General features: G+C 44.0%; 4 protein-coding genes across 10 annotated transcripts; 3 read left to right on the top strand and 1 right to left on the bottom strand.

The window, feature by feature from the left end:
* The first annotated feature begins 228 nt into the window (after positions 1-228).
* LOC120660319 (ethylene-responsive transcription factor ERF118-like) lies at positions 229-3,646 on the top strand. Of its 6 annotated transcripts, XM_039938802.1 has the most exons (6): positions 231-445; positions 672-860; positions 1,238-1,303; positions 1,419-1,531; positions 1,671-1,891; positions 1,987-3,646. In XM_039938802.1, the coding sequence occupies exon 6, from the start codon at positions 2,016-2,018 to the stop codon at positions 2,853-2,855; it is 840 nt and encodes a 279-aa protein (XP_039794736.1). In that variant the 5' UTR covers positions 231-445; positions 672-860; positions 1,238-1,303; positions 1,419-1,531; positions 1,671-1,891; positions 1,987-2,015; the 3' UTR covers positions 2,856-3,646. The 6 variants fall into 6 exon arrangements, 5 of the variants coding, with proteins under 5 accessions (XP_039794736.1, XP_039794737.1, XP_039794735.1 ...); XR_005669525.1 differs by having other exon boundaries at positions 229-445; positions 672-1,531; positions 1,987-2,989; positions 3,112-3,646; XM_039938803.1 differs by lacking the exon at positions 1,238-1,303 and having other exon boundaries at positions 1,431-1,531.
* Positions 3,647-5,444: 1,798 nt separating this feature from the next.
* On the top strand, positions 5,445-8,750 carry LOC120660317 (ethylene-responsive transcription factor ERF119-like). 2 transcript variants are annotated; one of them, XM_039938798.1, is made up of 5 exons: positions 5,445-5,729; positions 6,128-6,308; positions 6,888-6,994; positions 7,123-7,310; positions 7,400-8,750. In XM_039938798.1, the coding sequence occupies exon 5, from the start codon at positions 7,422-7,424 to the stop codon at positions 8,292-8,294; it is 873 nt and encodes a 290-aa protein (XP_039794732.1). In that variant the 5' UTR covers positions 5,445-5,729; positions 6,128-6,308; positions 6,888-6,994; positions 7,123-7,310; positions 7,400-7,421; the 3' UTR covers positions 8,295-8,750. The 2 variants fall into 2 exon arrangements, with proteins under 2 accessions (XP_039794732.1, XP_039794731.1); XM_039938797.1 differs by having other exon boundaries at positions 6,125-6,308.
* Positions 8,751-8,855: 105 nt separating this feature from the next.
* Positions 8,856-9,911, bottom strand: LOC120660318. Its single transcript, XM_039938799.1, has one exon. It carries the CDS (start codon positions 9,764-9,766, stop codon positions 9,221-9,223), a length of 546 nt encoding a protein of 181 aa, XP_039794733.1. The 5' UTR covers positions 9,767-9,911; the 3' UTR covers positions 8,856-9,220.
* A 1,029-nt stretch (positions 9,912-10,940) lies between these two features.
* LOC120660316 (probable LRR receptor-like serine/threonine-protein kinase At3g47570) lies at positions 10,941-15,373 on the top strand. Its single transcript, XM_039938796.1, has 3 exons — positions 10,941-11,171; positions 11,247-14,499; positions 14,595-15,373. The coding sequence occupies exons 2-3, from the start codon at positions 11,673-11,675 to the stop codon at positions 14,945-14,947; spliced, it is 3,180 nt and encodes a 1,059-aa protein (XP_039794730.1). The 5' UTR covers positions 10,941-11,171; positions 11,247-11,672; the 3' UTR covers positions 14,948-15,373.
* The last annotated feature ends 7,584 nt before the right edge of the window (positions 15,374-22,957 follow it).

Here is a 22,957-nt window from a genome sequence, read left to right as displayed (position 1 = left end):
AATACTATGCTTAGGGAAAAAATTACTCATAATCCACCCCAGCTACAATTGGATCGATAATAGCAGATGAATCCGGGGGTACACAGGATGCCGTACCTCCTACGATTTTCCGCATCCGCGGCCCTCATATACATGTGCCATCACGTCACACGTTCGTCTCCTTGCTCCACTCCTCATCTCCCCATCCCCTGCTCTTCCGCCGGAAAGCCCACCATTAAACCCCACACCCTCTCTCACCCACCCCTTCCAGTTCCCACCCCTTCCAGTTCCCACCCCTCCCCCAAAGGAAAACTGAAGAGACCCGCAAATCTCTCCGCTGCCCGCGCTGGTTCGATCCGATCTCCGGATTCCGTGCAGCTCGCCCCCATTCCCGCTGCTACACCGCTTTTACGCAGTCCAGTCCCCTGGTTTGGGCTTCGGAGATCGCTGTGGCACCCAAGCTCGTGTAAGTAACCAGTGTGCCACGTCGAATCGCCCACCTCTTCCCTCCGCAGTTTCGTTCTGTTCTTTTTTTTCCTTTTCTTGGGGCATTACACTGGTGCTAATCTAATCTTCTTTTTCTTTCCATCCTTGGGGGAAAAAATAAAGATGCAAGCTTTGTTGTTTCCTGTTTCATTCTCATCTGATCTCTTCTCACCCGTTCCTGGTGCTGGTGTTTCTGATGTGAATAGAACCAGCAAGCAGGAGTGCAGGAGCCCTCGTCGCTGCACGCCACGCGAGCGCCGTTGATTTATGTCGACTGCTCTGCTGCTGCTCCATGGTTCTGAGCTCCCGACATCATCAGCCGCGAATCGCTCCCTTCTCCTCCATCCTTGGCAGAGGGGCGCTAGAGGCTACAGGTTTCGCTTTAGCATCTCGCGGTAAGTTTATTTTCCTACGGGATTGGTTGGCTAACACCAAAATTTCCTGCTCTGTTTCAGTACAATATGCTCCTAGTACTGGTGTTGTGCTCTTTGATAATACAGTAATAACTTAACAGCCTTGGCTTCTTGTGTTTATTTAATGTAAGCGACAAGTTTTCCTGCCCCCCCCCCCCCCCCCCCACACACACACACAAAAAAAAGAACCAATGTCATCTTGTCATCTTCCGGTTGTAAATATAAATATGCAGCTTGCCATGATTCAGTTGATAAATTATTTCCGTGTCATGGAATAACTTTGTGCTTCTTTAGTATGTAAATTAATTTTGTACATTACCAAAGTTGGAGACAACCAATTTACGCAGTATGTTGACCAGATTTCGATGTTGGGCCGCATTAAAACTGATCTTCCGCTTCAATGTGCATAGAAGTCATCTCACTAGGTTAGATATTCATATCTATTTGATCCGTAATGTGTCAGTTACCTATTCTTGTTTGCATGTTAGTTTGGTCTATATGAATTTGGAAAGTTTCCTATTGTAATGTATAATGTTTCAGATTTGGATTTAGGGTGAAGTACTCTGGATTTCTTCATTTAGACCCTTTCTTCCTACTTTGCTGCACCTGAGGCAGTAAATGTTTAGGAGTCCCCCATATCACAATAAGTGTAGGTAAGTTTTAAACTACAAGGACATATGTACCTTGAAAAATATATTAACGAGTAGGTGTTGTTTTTACTGTTAAAGATTTCCCCTTTTGGAATTTTGAAGGGTCTCATCTTACAACCTTGTCTGATCTTTATGCAATCAGGTTTGGTTTCTGTGGATTGACTTCAGCACGCCTCCCTCTTTAAGTTCAATCAGTCAGCCAGATTTCCAATTTCTGAGTTCTGTTCAAGGAAGGAATCAAATATTCTTTCCTTCAGTTTTGATCTGAAGCGTGAGAGAATCCTGCTGATTCGGAAGATTATGTGCTGCATTTGTTGCACAGACCAGGAGTCTTTATCCCAGTTTTGTCTGAACATTTACTTGGTACATAGATATCTATCATTTTCCTCATTTGTGAAATTGTAGCCTTGTATTTTGCACGATTTATGAATGAATAACACTATGTCTGCACATTGCAGTTAAGGCGATCTGAAAGTTGTGCTACAAGATGATGCCTTGCATGAAGAAGGTCCGCATTTTCTGCTCTGATCCTGATGCTACGGACTCTTCTGGTGATGAAGAAGGCCAGAACACCAAGGTAAAGAAAATGGTAAGAGAGGTGCTGATTCCAGTGAATAACTCGAAGACCTCTAAATGTGTGAAGACCCTTGTGCCATGTGGAACAAAGGATCTAGAGGTTTCAAAGAAGAAGGAGAAATCAAGTAGGTTTTGTGGTGTGCGCAAGCGGCCCTGGGGTCGATGGGCAGCTGAGATCCGCGATCCTGTGAAAAAAACCCGGAAGTCGATCGGCTCATATGACTCTGAGGAGGCTGCTGCTGCAGCATATCAGGCATATGCAAACCAGATCCGTGAAGAGCTGTTAGCCATAAAAGCTCAACAGTTTGTATCAGAACATGCAGATATGTCAAGCTCATCCTCGGTGTCTTGTGTATCTTCATCTGGCTGTGAGCAGACAGTACAAGTGCAGAAGGGAGTGTTCATGGAGATAGACCCTGAGCCTCTGGATGAAGTATTACTAAACTTCTCCACACCTAAGGAGATTTCAATGGATGTCTTGCTAGGACGGATAGATGAGATTTCTGTCAGTGATTCTATCAGCCTAGCCAATGAACTTCCACATGATGATTTCACTAGGATTGAAGATGCCTTTCCAATCAGTGATTTTATCGGAGCAACACACAAGCCTCTCGATGAAGACTATATTGGCCTGGCTAACATTAGCCACCTGCCTCTTCCAATGAAAGACCCGGCATTCAATCTGGATGCAGAGCTTGATTGGAGTGGGTTTGACTTTGATACAATCGAACATGAGCTTCAGGTCCTTTGAGGGCGTGTCAGAGATGTGTTATACTGAAACCCACACCTGATTGTGTCCTATTCAGTGAAAAGCTGCTATTCTAGTTTTCTAAGTTGTCTGAGATTCTGAGTACAATAACGAATTCAGGTCATCTATCCATGGAGGTAATTAACCTCTAAATTTTGTTAGGAATTGTACAGTTCCTAGATTAACTCGTCAGTTTACTATTATCTAACAAAGTTTCATTTAATATGTACACATTATAATCTAATTTCATATCTGATAGGAGCTCATGCTGATAACATGCAACTGCAGCTGCATAATTTGGACAAAAGTAACTTTATTCTTAAAATGATAATCAATCATATTCAGAAAGCTGGGTAAAACAATTGATCATATTATTATAATAAAGAGTTAGGTATTAGTATTTGTTGTCCTATATGTTGGGGAGCATATCCTCTCCACATGAGAACTGTCTTTGTATTGGACATACAAGAGGAATCTGAAAGTTGGAGTTTGTACTGTATTTGTAATAAGAACTGTGCATCGGCAACACCACACACTAGAAGTGCAGCGTACATGGTACTGTATCAAGTAAAGTATGTACTGGAGCAAGAAATTTATCAAGGCGCATTCTGAATATCACTGCACACTGCTGCTATGAACTTGTATGCAAATTTTGTCACTATGGAGTATGGACAACGACAAAAGTTCTAGTATCAGCATTGGTCACCCTCGTGTCAATAATGTTTCCTTTGATTCTTAAAAGGCAATCCTACAATTCAATGTTACTTGAGGTCGTTTGGCACCTCAGTTGGTAATGTTTGCTTGAATCATGTAGTATTCAATCAAGTCTTTATATCAATCAGTTTTTTGTAATAATCTAAGCCATTAGTTATGCACTTGCTTAATCCAGGATACTGTGTTTGGGAATGAAAAAGCAAAATACATACTAGAGTTGACATCTATTTGAGAACACTAGTGTGTGTCACTCAAAAGAGTGACAGAGGCGTGTTCGTCCTTGACCTAGGTAGTGAACCCACACAAAGCAAGAGCATATGTTGTCTGTCATGTCCTGCTGTATAGTCGTATAGAGTAATTTGCATCGACCGTAAAATAGAAAAGCAGGTTGGAATGCCTACATTAAAAGCGGTTAATGTGTCCAACGAGGCATCACCGTCACGTCAAAAGTGCGCACGTCGACCCTTGTAGCACCTTGGAGTCAAGAAACCTAGCGAGCAGAGGTTCGTCATCTGGCGACCAATGTAACCCTGTGAAATCTTAAATGAAAATTTTCACTTGTGTACGGAGAAACCAAAAAGGTAAATTGTGTTAGGAGGTGAATTGAACCAAATCATATATTTTAGGGGCCAAAATAGACTACGAAATAAGAAATAGTTAAGAGGTTATCCAGACTTTGACAGTACTTGAGGAAAGTAATTTGCACTTTTTTCAAAAAATAAGGAGATAGACTACATGCACAATTGTTTCAAATGAAACCTAAGAACGAGTCATAGCTTAGTTGAAAACATTAACAGTGAGTAGGTTGTCCCTCAGCGTCCAAACGCTAGATTTGACACTCACACGTGAATGCACCACAATAGTTAGAGTGGCGTGCTCATCATGCTTGAAGTTTAGTAATACCTTTGGATACCTTTTAGTCACGTGCAAAACTCACACGTGACTGCGCCACAATGGTTACAGTGATGTGCTCGTCATGCTTGAAGTTTAGTAGTAACTTCGGATACCTCTTAGCCACATGTGCACCTTTATATATTTGAATGTAGGTCTATCTTGCAACGCAGTTTGGATGTGTGCATGCGTGTATGTGTATGCATATGGTGTGAGCTTGTGTATAAGTTCAGATACTACAACTTGTATTTGAAGAATTGATGCCTTAAAAACTATTTCAAATGAAACTTAATGGCATTCGTGGATTCACCGTCTCTGCGCGCACACATTTAGATGCTCTGGTCACACAAAGCACAATATATCATTTTCACCCTCTCTTATTCTCTTTCTTCCACATCAGCTGGCGACATCGACTCCGGTTAGGGTCGCTCATCGGCTTTTGTGAGACATTTTGTTTTTAAAGGGACAATTTTCTTTGTTTCAATTTTAACATGATTTTTGACCAAAGGAAAGGGCCAAAAGCTGACCTCCCCTCAAATATGAAAGCAAAGATGTTTTAAGATCCTTGTCAGAGTAAATATAAAAATATTGTTCTCAATATTGACCATCAATACATAAAATGTTATGCAGACAAAAAATTTCAAAGTTTTTGACCATCAATTCATATGGTTGTCAATAATAATTAATACTTTCATAACTTAGGTTTTCTTGTTTCAACAGTATGATAGAAATTGCTAGTGAATGTTTTACCTCATAGATCATGTCAAATGCCAAACATAACTTACATTTCGACCAAATGTTGTACAAGATTTGAGCAGCATTTTCAATCAAGAGGAAGGGGGGCTACTTAACATGGTAATACATTTCGCAAAATACTCGAAGGATGGTCCTAAAAAAAGATACTCGAAGGATAAAAAAATAAATTCAAAATCCATGGCCGCTATCATTGGCGCTAGTACCGGAGGACCTAGGGCTATGGCCGTTGCGCCTGCTCACACACGTTTCGTCTCGCAGCGCCGCGTCATCTCCCACCGCCTCTCCCCACGGAACGGAAGCCATTAAAACCCCTCGCCGTCATCCACCTCCTCCCCTCCCCGAGAAATCAAGAATCCCAAGCCGTCCCTTCCGATCCCATCCGCCGCGCCCTCCGGATCAAAGCTCGGAGCTGCTTCTCCCCCTGATTCGCTCCAATTCCGCCGGCTCCACCTCCCCAATCATCAGTTCCCCGGTCCGGGCTCCGGAGGCCGCCGTTGCACGCGCGCTCGAATTGAGGTGCGGGTCTTCTTTCCTGAGTCCGGTTGATTGTGCCGCCGCTGCCTGGGATATCGGGTATTCGGGTTTCGGTTGGGCCTCATTTCTCGCCGCCTCCCCTGTTTCTTGTTCCGGGAAAGATTTTGTATCTTCCCCGCTTCTCTTTCTTGCGGGATTCGGTCTGGTAGGATTCTTGGATGTTCGGTATAATTTCCATCTTTTTTTCCTTTTTCCGGCGATTTTCCTTGTGTGTTACTCCAGTTCCGAGTTTTTTGTTTCTTTCCCATATGGCCATATCTGTTAGCGGAAAAGATGGAATCTTTGTTTCCCCTTTGGTTCTTATCTCTGATTTCACAGTTCCACTTCTTGGTTGAGATCTAATACATTATCGTTCATGGTGTTTGTGCGACGAGCAGCAGAAGAGCAGGAGTGCAGTAGCCCTCGCCGCCTCGCGGAACGCGCGCGCTGTTGATTTATGTCGCCTGCCCTGCCGCAGCTCCATGGTTCTGAGCTCCCGTCGCCACCAGACTCCGCTTGCCCCCTTCTCATCCAGCCTTGGCTGAGGGGCGCCAGACAGTGCGGGTATTCCAGGGTATCCAGGTAACCTTTTTTTTTCACATGCCTGATTGAGTTACGACTAAGTCGATTAGAAGCTTTCTTTCTCTGTTGTAGTTCAGTCCTGGTAAATTTCTTTCTATCAAACACTGTTAATCTTGCGTTTAGTAGGTGCCAAAAGTTCGAAAGATTTCTGTAATATTTCTGTTGACTATGTCTGTAGGTAGGCACTTCTGTCTTCCATTGCTGCTGTTGTGTTCGTTGTTCCCTCCATTTAGGAGTCACGTATGCTTGGTTGTTTAATGTAAAGCATCAAAGATTTTGTCTGTTGCCATGACTTACCTGATCACCTGCTCCCATGTTATTGCAACAATTCACTGGTTGGTCAGTCTAATCAGATTAGTTTTGCTCATCTGACAAACTTAGCGATTACCATGTTCCGGTGTGTTTAGCTGCACAAAAATCTTCATTCTCTGTGAACATAATAATATTACTTCATTTGTTTATGCAAAGATGGAGGTTTGCATCAGTTCATATCTTTTGGCTCATGTATTGCAAGAGCTTAATATTCAAGTAGTGTTTGTCTCAGTGAAAGTTTTCTATAATAATGTATGTTGATTTCAGGTTTGGTATGAAGTACTCTGGGTTCCTGCATGTAGACCCTTGCCTTTTATTTTCTTATACGTGAGGCAGTACAAGTTGAAGAATCCCCCAAATCACAATCAATCTTGGTAAGTGCTAAGCTATGAGTATACTTAGAACAAATAAAGTGTAAATTAGTATCTGCTATTTCCCTTATTTTAACTTTAACATGGATGAGCCCTTGTCTTACAATCTTGCCTGGTCTAAATGCTTGCAGGTTTGGTTTGGGTGGGTTGAATTTGGCACCCCTCCTCAATTCAAACAGTCATCCTGAATTTCAAATTCTGAAACTTCTTCGGTGAAGAAAAATAATCTCCCTTTGTCCAGTTTGGATCAGAAGTTAAGAGACAATCCTCTTTCTAATTTGGTAGATTGGGTACTGCAGTTGTAGACACGTCTTCCTCGGTATGTAGATGCATATTCTCATTCACATCTTTGCAATAGTATTCTTGTTTTAGCATATTTGATGATGAAGTCACCGGGCATGTATACAGATTGTTGTTGCTTGGGATCTGGATGTTGCGCTCCACAAAGATGCCCCCTATGCGGAAGGTCCGCATTTTATGCTCTGATCCTGATGCAACCGACTCCTCCGGTGATGAAGATGATCAAAACCCAAAGACAGAAAAGAAAATTATAGGTGTGGTGCTAGTTCCAGTAAAGAATTGTAAAACCTCAAAACCTCAAAAAACTAGCATGCTATCTGGAATGAAGGATCTGGATAGTCCTGAGAGGAAGGTATCATCGAGCAGGTACCGTGGTGTGCGACTGCGGGAGTCGGGTCGGTGGCAAGCAGAAATTCGCAATCCTTTAACAAAGAAACGGGAGTATAGTTTGCATGACACTGAAGAGGAGGCTGCTGCAGCATATCAATCAAAATGGAACCAGTTCCGTGCAGCAATGCTGGCCAGGAAAGCTCAGCCGCCTCTGCCAGAACATGCAGCCTTGTCCAGCTTGTCCTTGGTTTCCTGTGTTTCTTCATCTGTATCATGCAAGCGGAAGGCACAAGAAGCTCAGAACAGAGAAGGATCATTAATGGATGTACACTGTGATCCTATAGATGAAAGCTTACGGAATTTCTCCCTCAAATCTATGGAGATTCCAGAAAACGTCATGCTATACCTGAAAGATGAGAATCCTATCAGTGACTCTTTCAGGCCAACTGATGAATTGCCACCCGATGATTTCACCAAACCAGAGGATATGTTCAGAGCCAGTGATTTTATTGGCGCTACATACAAACCTCTGGATGATGATGACTATATTGGCCTGGCTGACATTAGCCACCTGCCACTTCCAATCAATGACCCAGAGTTCGATCTGGATGCAGAGCTTGATTGGAGTGGATTCGACTTCACTTCAATGGAGCATGAACTGAAGTTACTGTGAGGTTGCATCAAAGATAATTTCTAAAGAACTCTGGGTCTTGGTGAAATCATCGCACATTGATGGGTACTTCTATTCAGCGCAATCATGCTCTTGATGGTGTGTATTGTGCAGGAATCTGCTCTGAGTTGTCTGCAACTCTGAATGCTGCAGTGGTTCAGATTTCAGCCTGATCACAAATTAATGGGTGCATATTGATGGGATCTATAAACAAAGTAGATCTCCAAATTTTGTCGGAAACTGTACAGTTCATAGAGTAACTTGTATGAGAGTCTAGTGCACAATAAGTTTTCAGCAGTATGTACATATTCTAATTTCAGAGCTGATACTGCAGCATCTGTGCATGTCTACATTCTTTTGATAATCGTTTATCCATTCTTTTTTACTTTGTTTTGAGTCTTCTTCTGAACTAGAACTGCTGAAATTTGGATTTCAAAAAAGGTTTGTATATTGGCATTACACATTGAAGTTGCGATGAGAGTTTGCATATCTGCAACACCATAGCCTGGAAGCGTAGTAGTATCTGAAATACAAATTGGAGATCCACTTTCTTAAGTACATTACTTTAAGCTCCAAAAACATTATATTTACTAAAGCTATTAGGATAACATATATGCATGATTTGCTCGCAATGCTATTAGGATAACATATATATGCCTAATGCTACCACAAATTCAAAAGGTGATGAAGCATAGTTTTCCCTATATAAAAGGGCGTACCCAGTGCCGTAGGCTTCCCGCAAACAACCCTTCCCCACACAAATATGCAGAGGCTGGGGCTCGAACCCGGGACCTTCCGGTTACAGACGGTAGGCTCTACCACTGCACCAGGCCCGCCCTTCCATAGTTTTCCCTATATCCAATAGTTTATTGTGTTAAAAAGTTAGGCACCAAGAACCGAAAAGTGGTTCCGTTGCCAACTTGAGTTCACTAGACGGCACCGCACTCGAAGGAGACGTCGCATCCGGGGACGGGGCTGAGCTTGATGGCGTGCTTGACCTTGCTCATGAACACCGGCAGGAAGGACATGGCCTGGCAGATGCAGGCATTGTCGATGCCCATGAGGCGGCGGCAGCAGGCGGTGTCGTAGGGGTCGCGGCCGCCATGCCCGAGGCCGTGCCGCCGGCTGTGGGCGATGTGCTCCCGCTCCCGCTCCCGCTCGTGGCCGTGGCCGTGGTCATGGTGGTCGTGGTCGTGGTCGTGGTGGCCGTGGTCGTGGTGGTCCGCCTGCACCTCGTAGGACGCAGAGGAGCGGTTGCTGTGCAGCTGCAGCGGCTGCGCCGGGTTGGGGCCGGAGAAGGTGCGCAGGCTGCAGGCCTCGTTGGCCAGGTTGAACTGCGACCGGCAGAACACCTGCGCCGCGGCGCGGTGGCGGCCGGTGGTTTCTGCTGCGATGAAGACGAGCAGCAGCAGGAGGGCCAAGGACGGCGCGTTCAGAGAAGGCCATGGTGATGACGATCTCTTCCTGATGTCCATGGCGGTGGTTTTTTCTTCAGAGGTGCAAGAGAAGATGATGGCTTGATGGTTTTGGCGGCGTTTCTAGGGGGCGTTTAAGTAGCGGTTCTGAAGATTGTTTAGGAGGGAATCTGGTGCTTTTTGGTCTCTCCATTGTTTTATTGGTGGAGGTTAGGATGGGGATCAGACAGCATGAGATTGCCGGGGGTTTTGCAGGATGTACCCGTTCTACTGACTTTGCAGGTTGCTCATGCTTGAGTTGTGACCAGGTTGACCTTGACCTGCAATCTTACGCGACACCTTTTTTTTCTGTAATGATGCAGATAGTTTTCTTATTATTATTAGAAAAGATGTGATTTAGTAAAGAAGCAATGCATTCATCTAGCTAAACAGATTATTGCAGACATAATCATTGTGTTTTTTTTCAGTATTCTCTCTTATAAGTAAACTAAAGATAGCTTCTTTTAAACCATGTACAAAGGTATGCTACTGCTATGCCAAAAAAAAAACGACCTGTAATCTGTGACAAAGAAGATGGATTATTTTCTTATGCAGTTGTTGCATATGAGTCATCTCATTCATATATACCATATTAAAAAGTTGCACTGAATCAGTTTGGCCGAACATATTTTGCTACGATGACCAGCAAGAGGCGTAGAATGCCAAGGTAAAAAAAAGTAACATCATGGCTAGGAATTGTTTAGGCCCCTTGGCTCAGATTCACCGAGAGCTTCTAGTGAAACTGTGCCAAACGAGTTCTTTTGGACCGGCTTATGGCGCAATGCCTATTGGGCTAGCAGGGAAGAAGAATGGATTTCTATTCCCTATTGGGCTTCAAGACACAGCCCGCAGCCACAAGCCCCAAACTGCCAATTCCCCACCTAAGGCTTTCTCCAACCATTCCCCCCATCCAACTCCCCCCAAAAGTACTATTTACTATATTTTACTACATCCCTCCAAAAGATTCATCCCCCTATAACTCTTTCTCTCCAACCATTCCCCCCATATCTATTCTCCCTATATACTATCACTCATTAACTAACTATTTATTTAATGTTTTTGAATTTAAAAAAAATCATACAGTATTTGTACTGCGATAATACATATTATCATCGTGTTACGGGGCTCAAACGAGATTAATATCGCGAAGAAACGGTGTGATTAGAGATATAGGGGGAGTGTTGGGCGAGCGACTGCGGCGAGGGCGAGGGCCCGCGCTGCAGCAGTGCTGGGGCAGGGCGCGGCGGCCGCGCGACGTGAGGATGAGGGGGCCGTGTCCCTGGCCGGCTCGGCCTCGGCCTGCCTGTGGCAGTGGGTATCCGGCGGCTCGCCCCTGCGGGCAAGCGGCAGCGACATCCAGCGGGTGAGGCGGCGAGCGCAAGTCGGGAAGGGAGGGCAGAAAGTTCGCAGCAGCAAACGAAACAAGGTATGCAATGCAATCGTCTGCCCCCTACTAATTTTTCCAACTGGATCGGCCCCTTCTTACGATCCAGGACTGCAGGTGAGCTGGGAGCACCAGGCGAGTCGTCTAATATATATCTTTAGTTTCATACTCTAGTTAAAAATGGTGTACAATAGTTTATAGTTTCAAATACCTTTCAATTAGCCACATATAAATATGATCCTTGTGATAGTTTAATCAATGGCAGCACACAGAAAGTGTTTGTAATTGTAGTACCGTGGCGAGTGTCAGTAGCACCGCTGCAGCCAAACCCTAATTAAATACACGACATTTCTTGGACTTTGACCTCTCTCCTACCAATAATTACTTCGCCGTAAGGAGACAGCACACGACGGATTCAAGCACGACTGATTAAGCTTCTCCTCCTCTGCGTCGCGAGCACTAGTCTCAAAACACTCTGATAAAGAATAATACAGCAAGAGCACCCGATTAGAACAACAGACCGATTAGAACAACAGACGACGCATGGATCCTAAACCCAAATCCCCATCTCCCGGCCACCTGCTCTTTTTTATGTATGGTGTTCTCGTTTCACTGACCTCCAACAGTGCAACCTTCTCATCAGCACAAACCAGCAACAGCTCTGAGGCTGACCGGAAAGCCCTCCTCTGCTTCAAATCCAGCATCTCCGCAGACCCTGGCAGTGTCCTCGGATCATGGCGCAGCGGCTTGCTCGACTTTTGCAGCTGGAGAGGGGTCACCTGCAGCGCCACCCTCCCAATCCGTGTGGTGTCCCTAGAGCTGAGGTATGATAAGCTCAAAGGAGAACTACCCAGCTGCATGGGGACTCTTACATCTCTAGTGCGGATAGACCTTTCAAACAATGATCTTTCTGGAAGCATACCTGAGGAGATTGGTGCGATGCCAGGTCTCCAAACTCTAATTCTTGCTGATAACAGGCTTACAGGTAACATCCCTCTGTCATTGGGTACTGCTGCTTCTCTTATATATGTTAATCTTTCAAGAAATGCTCTTAGCGGAGTTATTCCTGATTCCTTAGCCAAAGTTTCATCGCTCCGTGTGCTGGGACTCTCAATGAACAACCTATCAGGGGAGATCCCAGGTACTCTATTCAACAATTCATCCAATCTTGTTACAGTGGACCTCCAACATAATTCTCTTTCTGGGGTAATCCCACATTTCTATAGAACGCCAACTCTGCAATTTCTTGGCCTTACTGGAAATTCTCTTTCCGGAAGTATACCAGCATCTTTAGGAAATGTGTCATCCTTAAATTACATTCTGCTAGCAGAGAATAACTTGGAAGGATCGATTCCAGAAGCCTTGGGTCATATCCTGAACTTAACCGTCCTAGATCTAGGTTACAACCGATTATCGGGGAATGTCCCAGCCATGATATACAATATCTCATCACTCAGATACCTTGGATTAAGCACCAATAGGCTTGATGGACAGATACTTCTTAACACTGGCCACTCACTCCCAAACCTCGAATCATTGATCTTGAGTAGCAACGAATTAAACGGAATGGTTCCGGCTTCACTGGCCAACATGTCGAAGCTCCAAGTGATTGATCTCTCAAGTAATTCACTAAGTGGTTCGATTCCATCTCTAGGATCCTTGAGCAACTTGAGTCGACTGATTCTAGGAAGTAACATGCTACAAGCTGAAAACTGGACGTTTCTAACCTCCCTGACAAATTGCAGTCTGTTGTTAACTTTAGCACTGGATGGGAATTCCCTGAACGGAAGTCTTCCAAAATCAGTCGGCAATCTTTCCACAAACCTGGAACTGCTAAACTTTAGAGGCAACCGAATTTCAGAAACAATACCAGCTGCGATAGGCAATCTTGTGAATCTCACTTTGCTTAACATGGAGCAGAACATGCTTTCAGGAACCATTCCCTCAACTATTGGGAAATTAAGAAACTTGGTTGTCCTGTCATTGTCTAAGAACAAGTTGTCTGGGGAAATCCCATCCACGATTGGTGATCTCCCTCAATTGATCCAGCTCTCCCTGGATGATAACTTACTGTCTGGAAACATACCGGCAAGTCTAGGACAGTGCCAAAGGTTGAATATGTTAAATCTATCATTCAACAACCTTGATGGATCCGTACCAAGTGAAATCCTCAACATTTTTTCGCTTTCTTTAGGGTTGGACTTGTCAAACAACAACCTTACAGGAACGATACCACCAGAAATAGGAAAACTGATCCAACTTGTCATATTGAATGTTTCCAGCAACAAGTTATATGGTGAAATACCACGTGAACTTGGCCAGTGTATTTCCTTGTCATCCCTTCAGATGGAAGGAAATATGCTCAGTGGGATTATTCCTCAGTCTCTCAATGAACTGAAATCCATACAGCGGATGGATCTCTCTGGAAATAACTTATCTGGTCAAATTCCAGAATTCTTCGGGAATTTCAGCCTCTTATATCATCTTAATCTATCATACAACAAACTAGAAGGACCAATTCCAACCAGTGGTATCTTCAGAAATAATTCAAATGCAGTCATGCTGGAAGGTAACATGGCGTTATGTCAGCGAATTGCCATATTTTCATTGCCGACCTGCCCCACCACATCATCAACAAAAAGAAAAATCAATGCTCGCATGCTGCTGATAATAGCACCACCAGTTACTATCGCTTTGTTGTCACTTTTGTGTGTTGCTGCCACTGTTATGAAGGGAAGAACAAATCAAATATCTGAAAGTTATAGAGAGACAATGAAGAAGGTGTCCTATGGAGACATTCTTAAAGCCACCAATTGGTTCTCTCCAGTCAACAAGATCAGCTCAAGTCATACAGCATCAGTCTACATTGGTAGGTTTGAGTTTGATACAGACCTTGTTGCCATCAAGGTATTTCATCTTGATGAGCATGGTTCGCTCAATAGCTTTTTCACTGAGTGTGAAGTGCTAAAACATACCCGCCACCGCAATCTAATTCAAGCAATCACCTTGTGCTCGACAGTAGATTTTGAAAACAATGAATTCAAAGCTCTAGTATATGAGTTCATGCCAAATGGTAGTCTAGACATGTGGATCCACCCAAGGCAACACCAAGGTAGCCCAAGGAGGGTGTTAAGTTTAGGTCAAAGGATTAATATTGTGGCAGGTGTGGCTTCTGCTCTTCATTATCTGCACAACCAATTGGTACCTCCAATGATACACTGTGATGTGAAGCCTAGCAATGTTCTTTTGGACTATGACTTGACTTCACGCATTGGTGACTTTGGGTCAGCAAAGTTTCTCTCTTCAAGTCTTAGTAGCAGTCCAGAAGGCTTGGTTGGTGCCTCAGGAACAATTGGATATATTGCACCTGGTAAGTTGCACATCTCCTCCATTAGAAGGACTATAAGCTTATCTCTTATGTTGTTATTAGTTTCTCAGTTTATGTGCATTGCATTTATTTCACAGAGTATGCGATGGGATGCAAAATCTCAACCGGTGGTGATGTTTATAGTTTTGGGGTGCTGCTACTAGAAATGCTCACAGCAAAGCGACCGACTGACATACTATTTGGTAATGACCTCAGCCTTCATAAGTATGTGGGCCTAGCATTTCCTGATAATATCAGTGAGATTTTAGACCCCCAGATGCAAAACAAGGAGGATGAAATTCTTTGTAATCTACACATGCAAAACTATATCATACCATTGGTCGAAATTGGCCTTATGTGCTCCATGGAATCACCAAAAGATAGACCAGCAATGAAAGATGTGTATGCAAAAATTATTGCCATCCAAGAGGGATTTATTCAAACCTTTTGATGATGGCAGAGAGATAATAGAGATGCAATTTTGACAAGTGATGATGGATTGGCTCAAGGCAAGCATTATGCAAACCAGGGGAAAAGCATTATGGCAGTCTATATTTCTTATTCCCCAGCTAAAAAGTCTAAAACATTGAAATGTGTCAAAGCATTTTATGAAGATATATCAATTGGCTTCCAACGAATGAAGAATTGTGTAACTAATTTGCATTCTTTTTAATTTCTGCAAATTACATTATAATGTTTCTCTTGTTGGAAGCGCTTGCAGTTTGATTTATTTTACTTCTGTAATTATGTTCTTGTAATTTTTGTATTGAACATTATTTTTCATGGTCTGAGAGACTGAAAGACCAAAAGTTGACATTTGAGTTGGTCTAGCTTTGGATGCAATGAGTGATTGACAAGGTTTGAGCTTTCGGTTGCATATCATGTTCCATTTGTGCATGTTTATTATGTTTATGACTAAGCGGAGGAGGTGATGGATTCATGTCGAGAATGGTGGAGACAGATCTTTATCCAACGAGCTCCAAAACATCATGAGAATAGGTACGGAAACAAAAATCCTCGCATGAAAAAAAAAATAGCTGAAAAGGGTGCATAGTTCAATCTGTCAAGCATACATGGCATACTTGCCTACCACCTGAGAAAGTGTAGGGTCCCCATGTCAATGCAGAGGGGACTTTATCTATCTTTTTCTCAATAGAAAAGGTTAGGGGACCTTATCTATCTTTTTCTCAATAGAACAGGTTTTGTCACGGTGTGCATACTATATTTGTCTCACCAAATAGGTTGCATGCTCAATTGACTCCTGCCTCAGCAAATTAATTGATTGTTTGATGCACCTTGTTCATGCCACCAGGTTTGCTATGAGCTTGGAAGGATGCAAATGTTCTGATACATGATGAAAGACTGCAATGAACAATCAGCTTTTTTAAATTGAACCCCCCTCATTCAATTGAATTCTTTTAAGGCAAATTCAATTGAAAAAAGCTGATTGTATGCTTGACGGCTGATCTAGTTTCATGATGAAAGACTGCAAAGAACAATCTGTCAAGAAAAAAGATGGCTGATCTAGTTTCACATTCACCATTCAAAGAGAGAAGATGAGTGCATGAATCGAAAAATGGCTTGACGGATTACATGCACGCAAGGTGCATCCTCCAGGAGAAGATGAGCAGCTGCAGCATGCATTTCTAACCCCAGCAAGTCACAGTACAAGTGTACCCTGCACCCAGGGGCGGAGCTAGCGGTGGGACTAGGGGGGCTGCAGCCCCCCCCCCCCCCCCCCAAGACCCCACAAACAATGGAGCCCCTCTTGAGTCCTCCATTTTTTAGAAGAAAGAAGAAGAAAGGAAGGGAGAGGAAGAAGAAAGGAAGGGAGAGGAAGAAGAAACTCAGCCTCCCTTCATCTATTCCTAGATCCGCCACTGCCTGCACCTGCTCCCACGGTACATGCATTCTTTTTTTTCCTTGAAAACGTCTAACCAACCGATCTGGCGCATACCTGCAATCTCTGCAAAGCCCCTGCTTGCAATCTGAAATATTGGTGCAGTTCAATCCGGTCCGCAATTCAAGTGCTTGTGTACGTATGGAGGCAACCAGGGAACATGACAGTTTTTGTTGTGCCGAGTGCCAAAGTTTTTGGTGTTTTTTTAAAGGAAAAAGGTTTTGGTGTTTCGGTGCTAAATTTACAGAACATATGGAGTTGCAGTTCACCCTGCAATTTTGTTGGCATGCGAAACAGGGCATCAGCATGGTGTCCTTTAAACAATTTTCTCTTGGTGGCAAAGTATTTCTTCAAGCTGGCTTTTCAAAAAGAAATGCTTTTCAGTTTTCAAAAAAGCGTTTCTTCAATATGTGATTATCCAGGCAAATTGGAGTTAAGCATGACCGAGCAGTTCCCCTGAAATCGTTCTCGCAATCAGACGTGACACCAGCAAAAGCAAACGGTGAGCCTGTGAGGTGCACCGTCGTCGTCTTCTGAACATGACACTGGCATGTCCCAACCCTTCGCAGTTGCGACCGCAATGACACAAAAGTTTGCGCAGGTGGATGGCTGACAAGGAAAGTGCATTTTGCATCAGAACGCTGGCCGTACGATGATTCGACATGGACTGTGACAGAACCAGGATCTTCTTTTCCCAGCATTCAAAGGTTTTGCTTCGAATTTTATGGCACCGAAGTAGCAGCTTTTTTTAGCCTCAACTCTTCGAGTACAAATTGTAGCTACATTCTCATGGAAGGAGTGCCATGGAAATGATTTCTATGTTTCGAGAAGTTGGTGTGTAGAATAGTGTCATTATGAAATAGTTTTAGGTTGCAAAACTGTAGAAGTACGTGCTTCACAATTCACAAATTGACGGGGAAAACAGCATGTTGTTGGATCCCATTTCCTAAAGTATTCCTAAGTGAGCAGATCTTAGAGTAACTCCAACCCAATTCTCATCAGAGCTCCTATCTTGTATTTAGGAGAGAAAAACATAAAAAAACACCTCCAACCCACCTCTCATCGGCTTCCTAAGGATAGGAGACCTCTGATTCGAGAGGTCTGACCTCCTACATCTAAGAGCTCTGGACTCTCATCCGCGGCGAGGAGCAACAACCGCCCCGTTCCCGCGTCAGCATGGACGCCACTACCGCTAGGTGCACCTCTTCCCGTAGTCTGCATTTTTTTCAGTCGCGGCGGCCTTGGCGGCGGCCGGCCGGATCTGCGACGACCAGCCGGATCTGCGGCCCCGGCAGCCAGGATTGGGGCGGCAGCCCCGGAGTTGAGTTATTTATAGAGGCAATGCTAGCTATGGCATGATCAACACCACTAGATAAATATGTTGATCTCAAATTAAGTAAATTTTGCACTGAATTCACAAACTCAGGAGAAAGATGTGGAAAAGAAGAGGAAAAGCCGCGAGCGAGAAGAAGCTGCGGCGTCCGTCCGTTTCCGGTTGAGCTAGTGCCTAGTGGCCGGTAGTGGATTCAATTCCCTCAATGCATGCATTCCGCGTCGCAAAGTGTCAGGTCGGCAAAAGTACTACAGTAGTAGCAAAAAAAAAAACTCGACCGGCGGGGGAAAGACCGCCTCCACGGCTTTCAATTAAGAAGAGGCCAGTTGACCCCGGCCGAGAAAATCCCTGAAAGCCGGCTTCCGGTCTCATCGGCTTCCTAAGGATAGGAGACCTCTGATTCGAGAGGTCTGACCTCCTACATCTAAGAGCTCTGGACTCTCATCCGCGGCGAGGAGTAACAACCGCCCCGTTCCCGCGTCAGCATGGACGCCACTACCGCTAGGTGCACCTCTTCCCGTAGTCTGCATTTTTTTCAGTCGCGGCGGCCTTGGCGGCGGCCGGCCGGATCTGCGACGACCAGCCGGATCTGCGGCCCCGGCAGCCAGGATTGGGGCGGCAGCCCCGGAGTTGAGTTATTTATAGAGGCAATGCTAGCTATGGCATGATCAACACCACTAGATAAATATGTTGATCTCAAATTAAGTAAATTTTGCACTGAATTCACAAACTCAGGAGAAAGATGTGGAAAAGAAGAGGAAAAGCCGCGAGCGAGAAGAAGCTGCGGCGTCCGACCGTTTCCGGTTGAGCTAGTGCCTAGTGGCCGGTAGTGGATTCAATTCCCTCAATGCATGCGTTCCGCGTCGCAAAGTGTCAGGTCGGCAAAAGTACTACAGTAGTAGCAAAAAAAACTCGACCGGCGGGGGGAAAGACCGCCTCCACGGCTTTCAATTAAGAAGAGGCCAGTTGACCCCGGCCGAGAAAACCCCTGAAAGCCGGCTTCCGGGCTTGGACTGGCGGCACCTTGGCCCTAGGCCGGTCCGTAACCTTCATGGGCCGGGTTCCGTCGCCCACTGGGCCGGGCCATAGCCACATGCGCCGGGTTCCGTCGCCCAAGAGCCGTGTCGCACAGCCAAGCTCAACGGAAGCACAGCGAGGGGTTTTTTTTCTCACAGGCGGGGTAAATCCGCCCCGGTGGGGGGTTAGACCAACTGGGCTAACAAACATGACAGGATGACACCATTACATTACATATGAATATGATTTAATTATTCAAATCCTTGTTTTCTTACCGGAAGTGTATATGTTTGCAAGTGTGTCCACCAGTCGGCACAGTGCTTTGCATGCACTGCAAAATGGCAGACACAAACAAACACCGCTATCAGTCGTACAGTTGCAGCTTGATCAACTTTTGCATTGGCATCCCCATTTCCTGGGTGATCAAGGTAGTCATCAAGATGCCCCCAGACCTGATGCCGCACTAGACCGGCGGCTGACAAAGCATGGGTCCCACCAGTGCACTTTGTGTCCCCTACATCCTTCTGCTAGACTTGCACAGATTTAAACTGTAAAAAGAATAATTCACGTCACAACTGACACTGCTTGTGCCTATAGATCTGAGCATTTAAACAAGTCTTAGATCCAGATGGTCTTAATTAGACTACCCTGATAAACCCTATCTACTCCGTGTTAACCATGGTCCACCTGACCATCCATGATTTTTTTTCTTAGAAAAAATAATTAATGATCATAAAACATTAATTAAAAGCTAAACTGATTCTGCTATTCTCCCCGAATCATGGGTACTCTCACGGAGGTTGAAACAAAACAGAAGAAAACTTGGCTGCTCCGCCCACTCCGTATTAACTTGCCACTCTTAAACTTGATTTCCTCTTCATAGTTTGTTACTTTCACAAGTGTTGCGCGATCTCGCGCACATACTATCCGTATGTGCACATGGCAAAACCAGCCTGAAACACATTATGTTGCATCACGCTAAAAGCGGCCAGGTTATATTATGTATGAACCATGGACATTTTGGCCGGTCCACCATGGTGCGATTATTCAGCAATGGCCATGCACATCTTTTTCAACTAAAAATGTAAGATACTCCATCCATCCTATGAAAAGTGCAATTCTGCGTTTGAAAAAAAAAATCCCACAAATAATGCGATTCTAGAGACTGGCTCTCAATTTGACTTCCTAATTAAGTGGTTAGATTTGAATTGCATGCTAAAATTAACCGCATGTACAAAACAAATGAGGGTATGAGTGTCTTTTCATGCCACCATTAATTTGTCTGAAAAAAATCTAGAATTGCACACTTCACGGGGAGGGAGGGAGGGAGTATACATAGCACTAGTCACTATATTTTTCTTTAAATATTAATGTCGCATGAAAGGCAACAGCCACTACACGTCACGTTATAATTTATTTATAGAGTTCAAGTCAGATTATTATCTCTTTTCCTGAAAACTGACATTGTTTAATTTATTTGATCCCTAATGTGCGGCCAGGCTAACACGTCATGTTTTTTTTTTTTTTGCCATCCACAGGAACATCAGGCCACATTGTTTACTTTTTACAAAACACACACACACACACACGTTATTTTCATGTTCTTTTATCTGGCAAGGGTTGCCTAGGCAAATTTTTGGCTAAATGAGGATTGAACCTTCATTGCTAGATGATGGACATTCCAGCATCAAAGGCCAAAAAAAGCATCACCGTTTCAAAAAAAAACATCAAATGACAAAAAGTCAAAAAATAAAAAACGTCCAGCGTGTGTTCATCACCGTACTCTCAATTTACGCCGCTCTAGCTACCAGTGAAATCTGAAGTTGTGCAAAGCGGTTGGCCCTTGGCACTGACCAGCGGGCCCCCTAAAGCCTGAACTCTGAACTGGCCCACACGCCAGTCCGGAGGCTGTTCTCGTTCAGAAATAGAACTCGTTTTGGCCGGTGGACAGCCTCTGTTCTGTCAACGCTTTAATCGCCTCAACATTCCTTGAAAAGTCTAAGCAACCAGATCTGAAGCAGTGCAATGTTCTCCTTGCAAGCCGATCGATTTGCTGCGCCTCATACACCATCAGTTTCGGCTGCTCCGCAGACGCGTGCGTAGCGCGGTGGTGGAAGTCTCCGGTTGGGATCCCACCCGCGCCCAGGTTCGATCCCCGGTTTAATCCCGAGGCTGCCTCAAGCGCCTATGGACCATAATGGGATGATATGTCCGTCAACTTGCACCTCTAGAAGGTGTGTGTATGGGTTGTAGTATCGAGTTAGTTAGGGAGTGCGTGTGTTTAGATAGGGAGTCAGTTCAGATACTATAGTTTGTACCTAGGTTGAGGCACTCAAAAAAAAAAGTTTCGGCTGCTCCTGCATAAAGGTCAGCATCATCGCTGGGAGGCGAAGTTTTTGCTGGTCACAAATGATCGTTGCTGGCAAATTTTCTCTTGGAGGCAAACTGAAGTACCTTTTGTGCTGTTCCTTTCTCTACACACGAACATATACATATATAGAACAAGTAGAGGCGGAGCTAGAGAAAAGTCGAGGAGGGTGCGGGACTTTATAGTATTTGCATTATATCATAATGAAGCAAATATGGTAAAAATCTAGAAATGATAAAGGATTACGAAAATTTTGTGGCCGCACCCATAACCTTGTACCTAGCTCCGCCCCTGAAAACAAACACTTAACATTTGCCCAACTGCGAGAATATAATGATCCCAGACTTTGATCGTTAGTTGGGCGTTTCTATATATAATTGATTTTAGTGCTGTAGTAGTACTGTATAGGACAACATAAATGAACAGTACCATGACTGATGGCATCGTTAATTGCTGCCCATTTAGTTTAAGCATCCTCCGTCTGTGGAGATGTAGCTATCAAGATGATTGTGCCTAGGTGATGTGCTAGGCAACCAGTCGCTGACACGGAACGGGCCCCACCATGCGCTTTTGTTTCCCTAGCTACATGCTGTTTTTTTTCCCGGTCTATAGAAAACTGTCCCAATTGAAGTTTCAATGGAAGTTTAATAAAGAGTTTCATATCATTAGATATCATCAATTTTACTGACATGACAAGGTGAGAGAATGCTGGAGTTTCATGGAATGTGAGAAAAAATTTCATCACCAAGAAACTCATCTGACACAGTTATCTATTTTTCAATATTGGCAATTGTGCCTATAAAACTCTCACTTAGACTAGTCTAATTAAACGCATACTAGTAGTAGTTTTAATATAATAAAGAACAAATAAAAAACTGCATAGTACTTGAACACACCTAGACAAAGCAGGATCTGTGAAGATGGCCTAGGCGCCTAGCTGATGCACTCTGTGCTAGTTGTTCGCCACGACGCCACCTGTCATTTCTTTTGCTCTGATCCGCTGCATCAGCGCATGCTAAGCGTTAGGATTGAAGAGTTTAATTTGGTTGGCCCTACAAGCTAACACTACGGCCCTGATGAGTTATTACCAGCAAACAGGATTATTAGAGAGGAACGCCCGGCCCTGGTTATATATTTTTTAGATAAAGGATGAGACATCCGGCTTCTATGACCAAAGACGTACACAGTCCAATTATTACAGATAGTTCCAAACACAAAAGAGTAAAACCAATTTAAAAACAGACAAGAACTAAAACAAACAATAAATGTGCTTCCACCCTCCATTAGCAAGCTCCAAAGCAATCATCTCTATGTTCTTGCTCAACAAGGAGAGCGTGTTTTTGGCTTGCTCATCACGCTGCAGCTGCGACCAGAAACGTAACCATTATGTTCCCCTGAAAATGACCTGCAAAATCGAGTTAACTTGATTTTGTTAAAAATAATATCATTTCTACCGCGCCAAATAGCCCAGCAGACAGCAGCGAGCCCAACCCAAATCAAATTTCTAATCTTTTTATTCTGATTAGAAAGCCAGGAACCAAACATATGGCGAATAGAAATAGGTTGAGATAAACCAGTAGCAAAAAAGATTACCCTCCAAACCATTCTCGCATAAGGGCAATCCAGAAAGAGATGTTTGATAGTCTCATTAATGTTACATCCGCAGCATTTTTGACTCCCTTTCCAGTTTTTCTTAGCAAGATTATCCTTTGTTAAAACCACACCCCTTTGTAAAAACCAAAGAAATATCTTAATCTTAAGAGGGATCTTTAGTTTCCAGATCATCTTATGTTGAAAAGGTGGCTGGTTATTAATAAGATGCAGATAATACGATCGAACAGTG

This window comes from Panicum virgatum, chromosome 2N, assembly GCF_016808335.1.
Source record: "Panicum virgatum strain AP13 chromosome 2N, P.virgatum_v5, whole genome shotgun sequence".
Taxonomy (NCBI): Eukaryota; Viridiplantae; Streptophyta; class Magnoliopsida; order Poales; family Poaceae; genus Panicum; species Panicum virgatum.
This window is presented reverse-complemented; position numbering and strand designations above follow the sequence as displayed.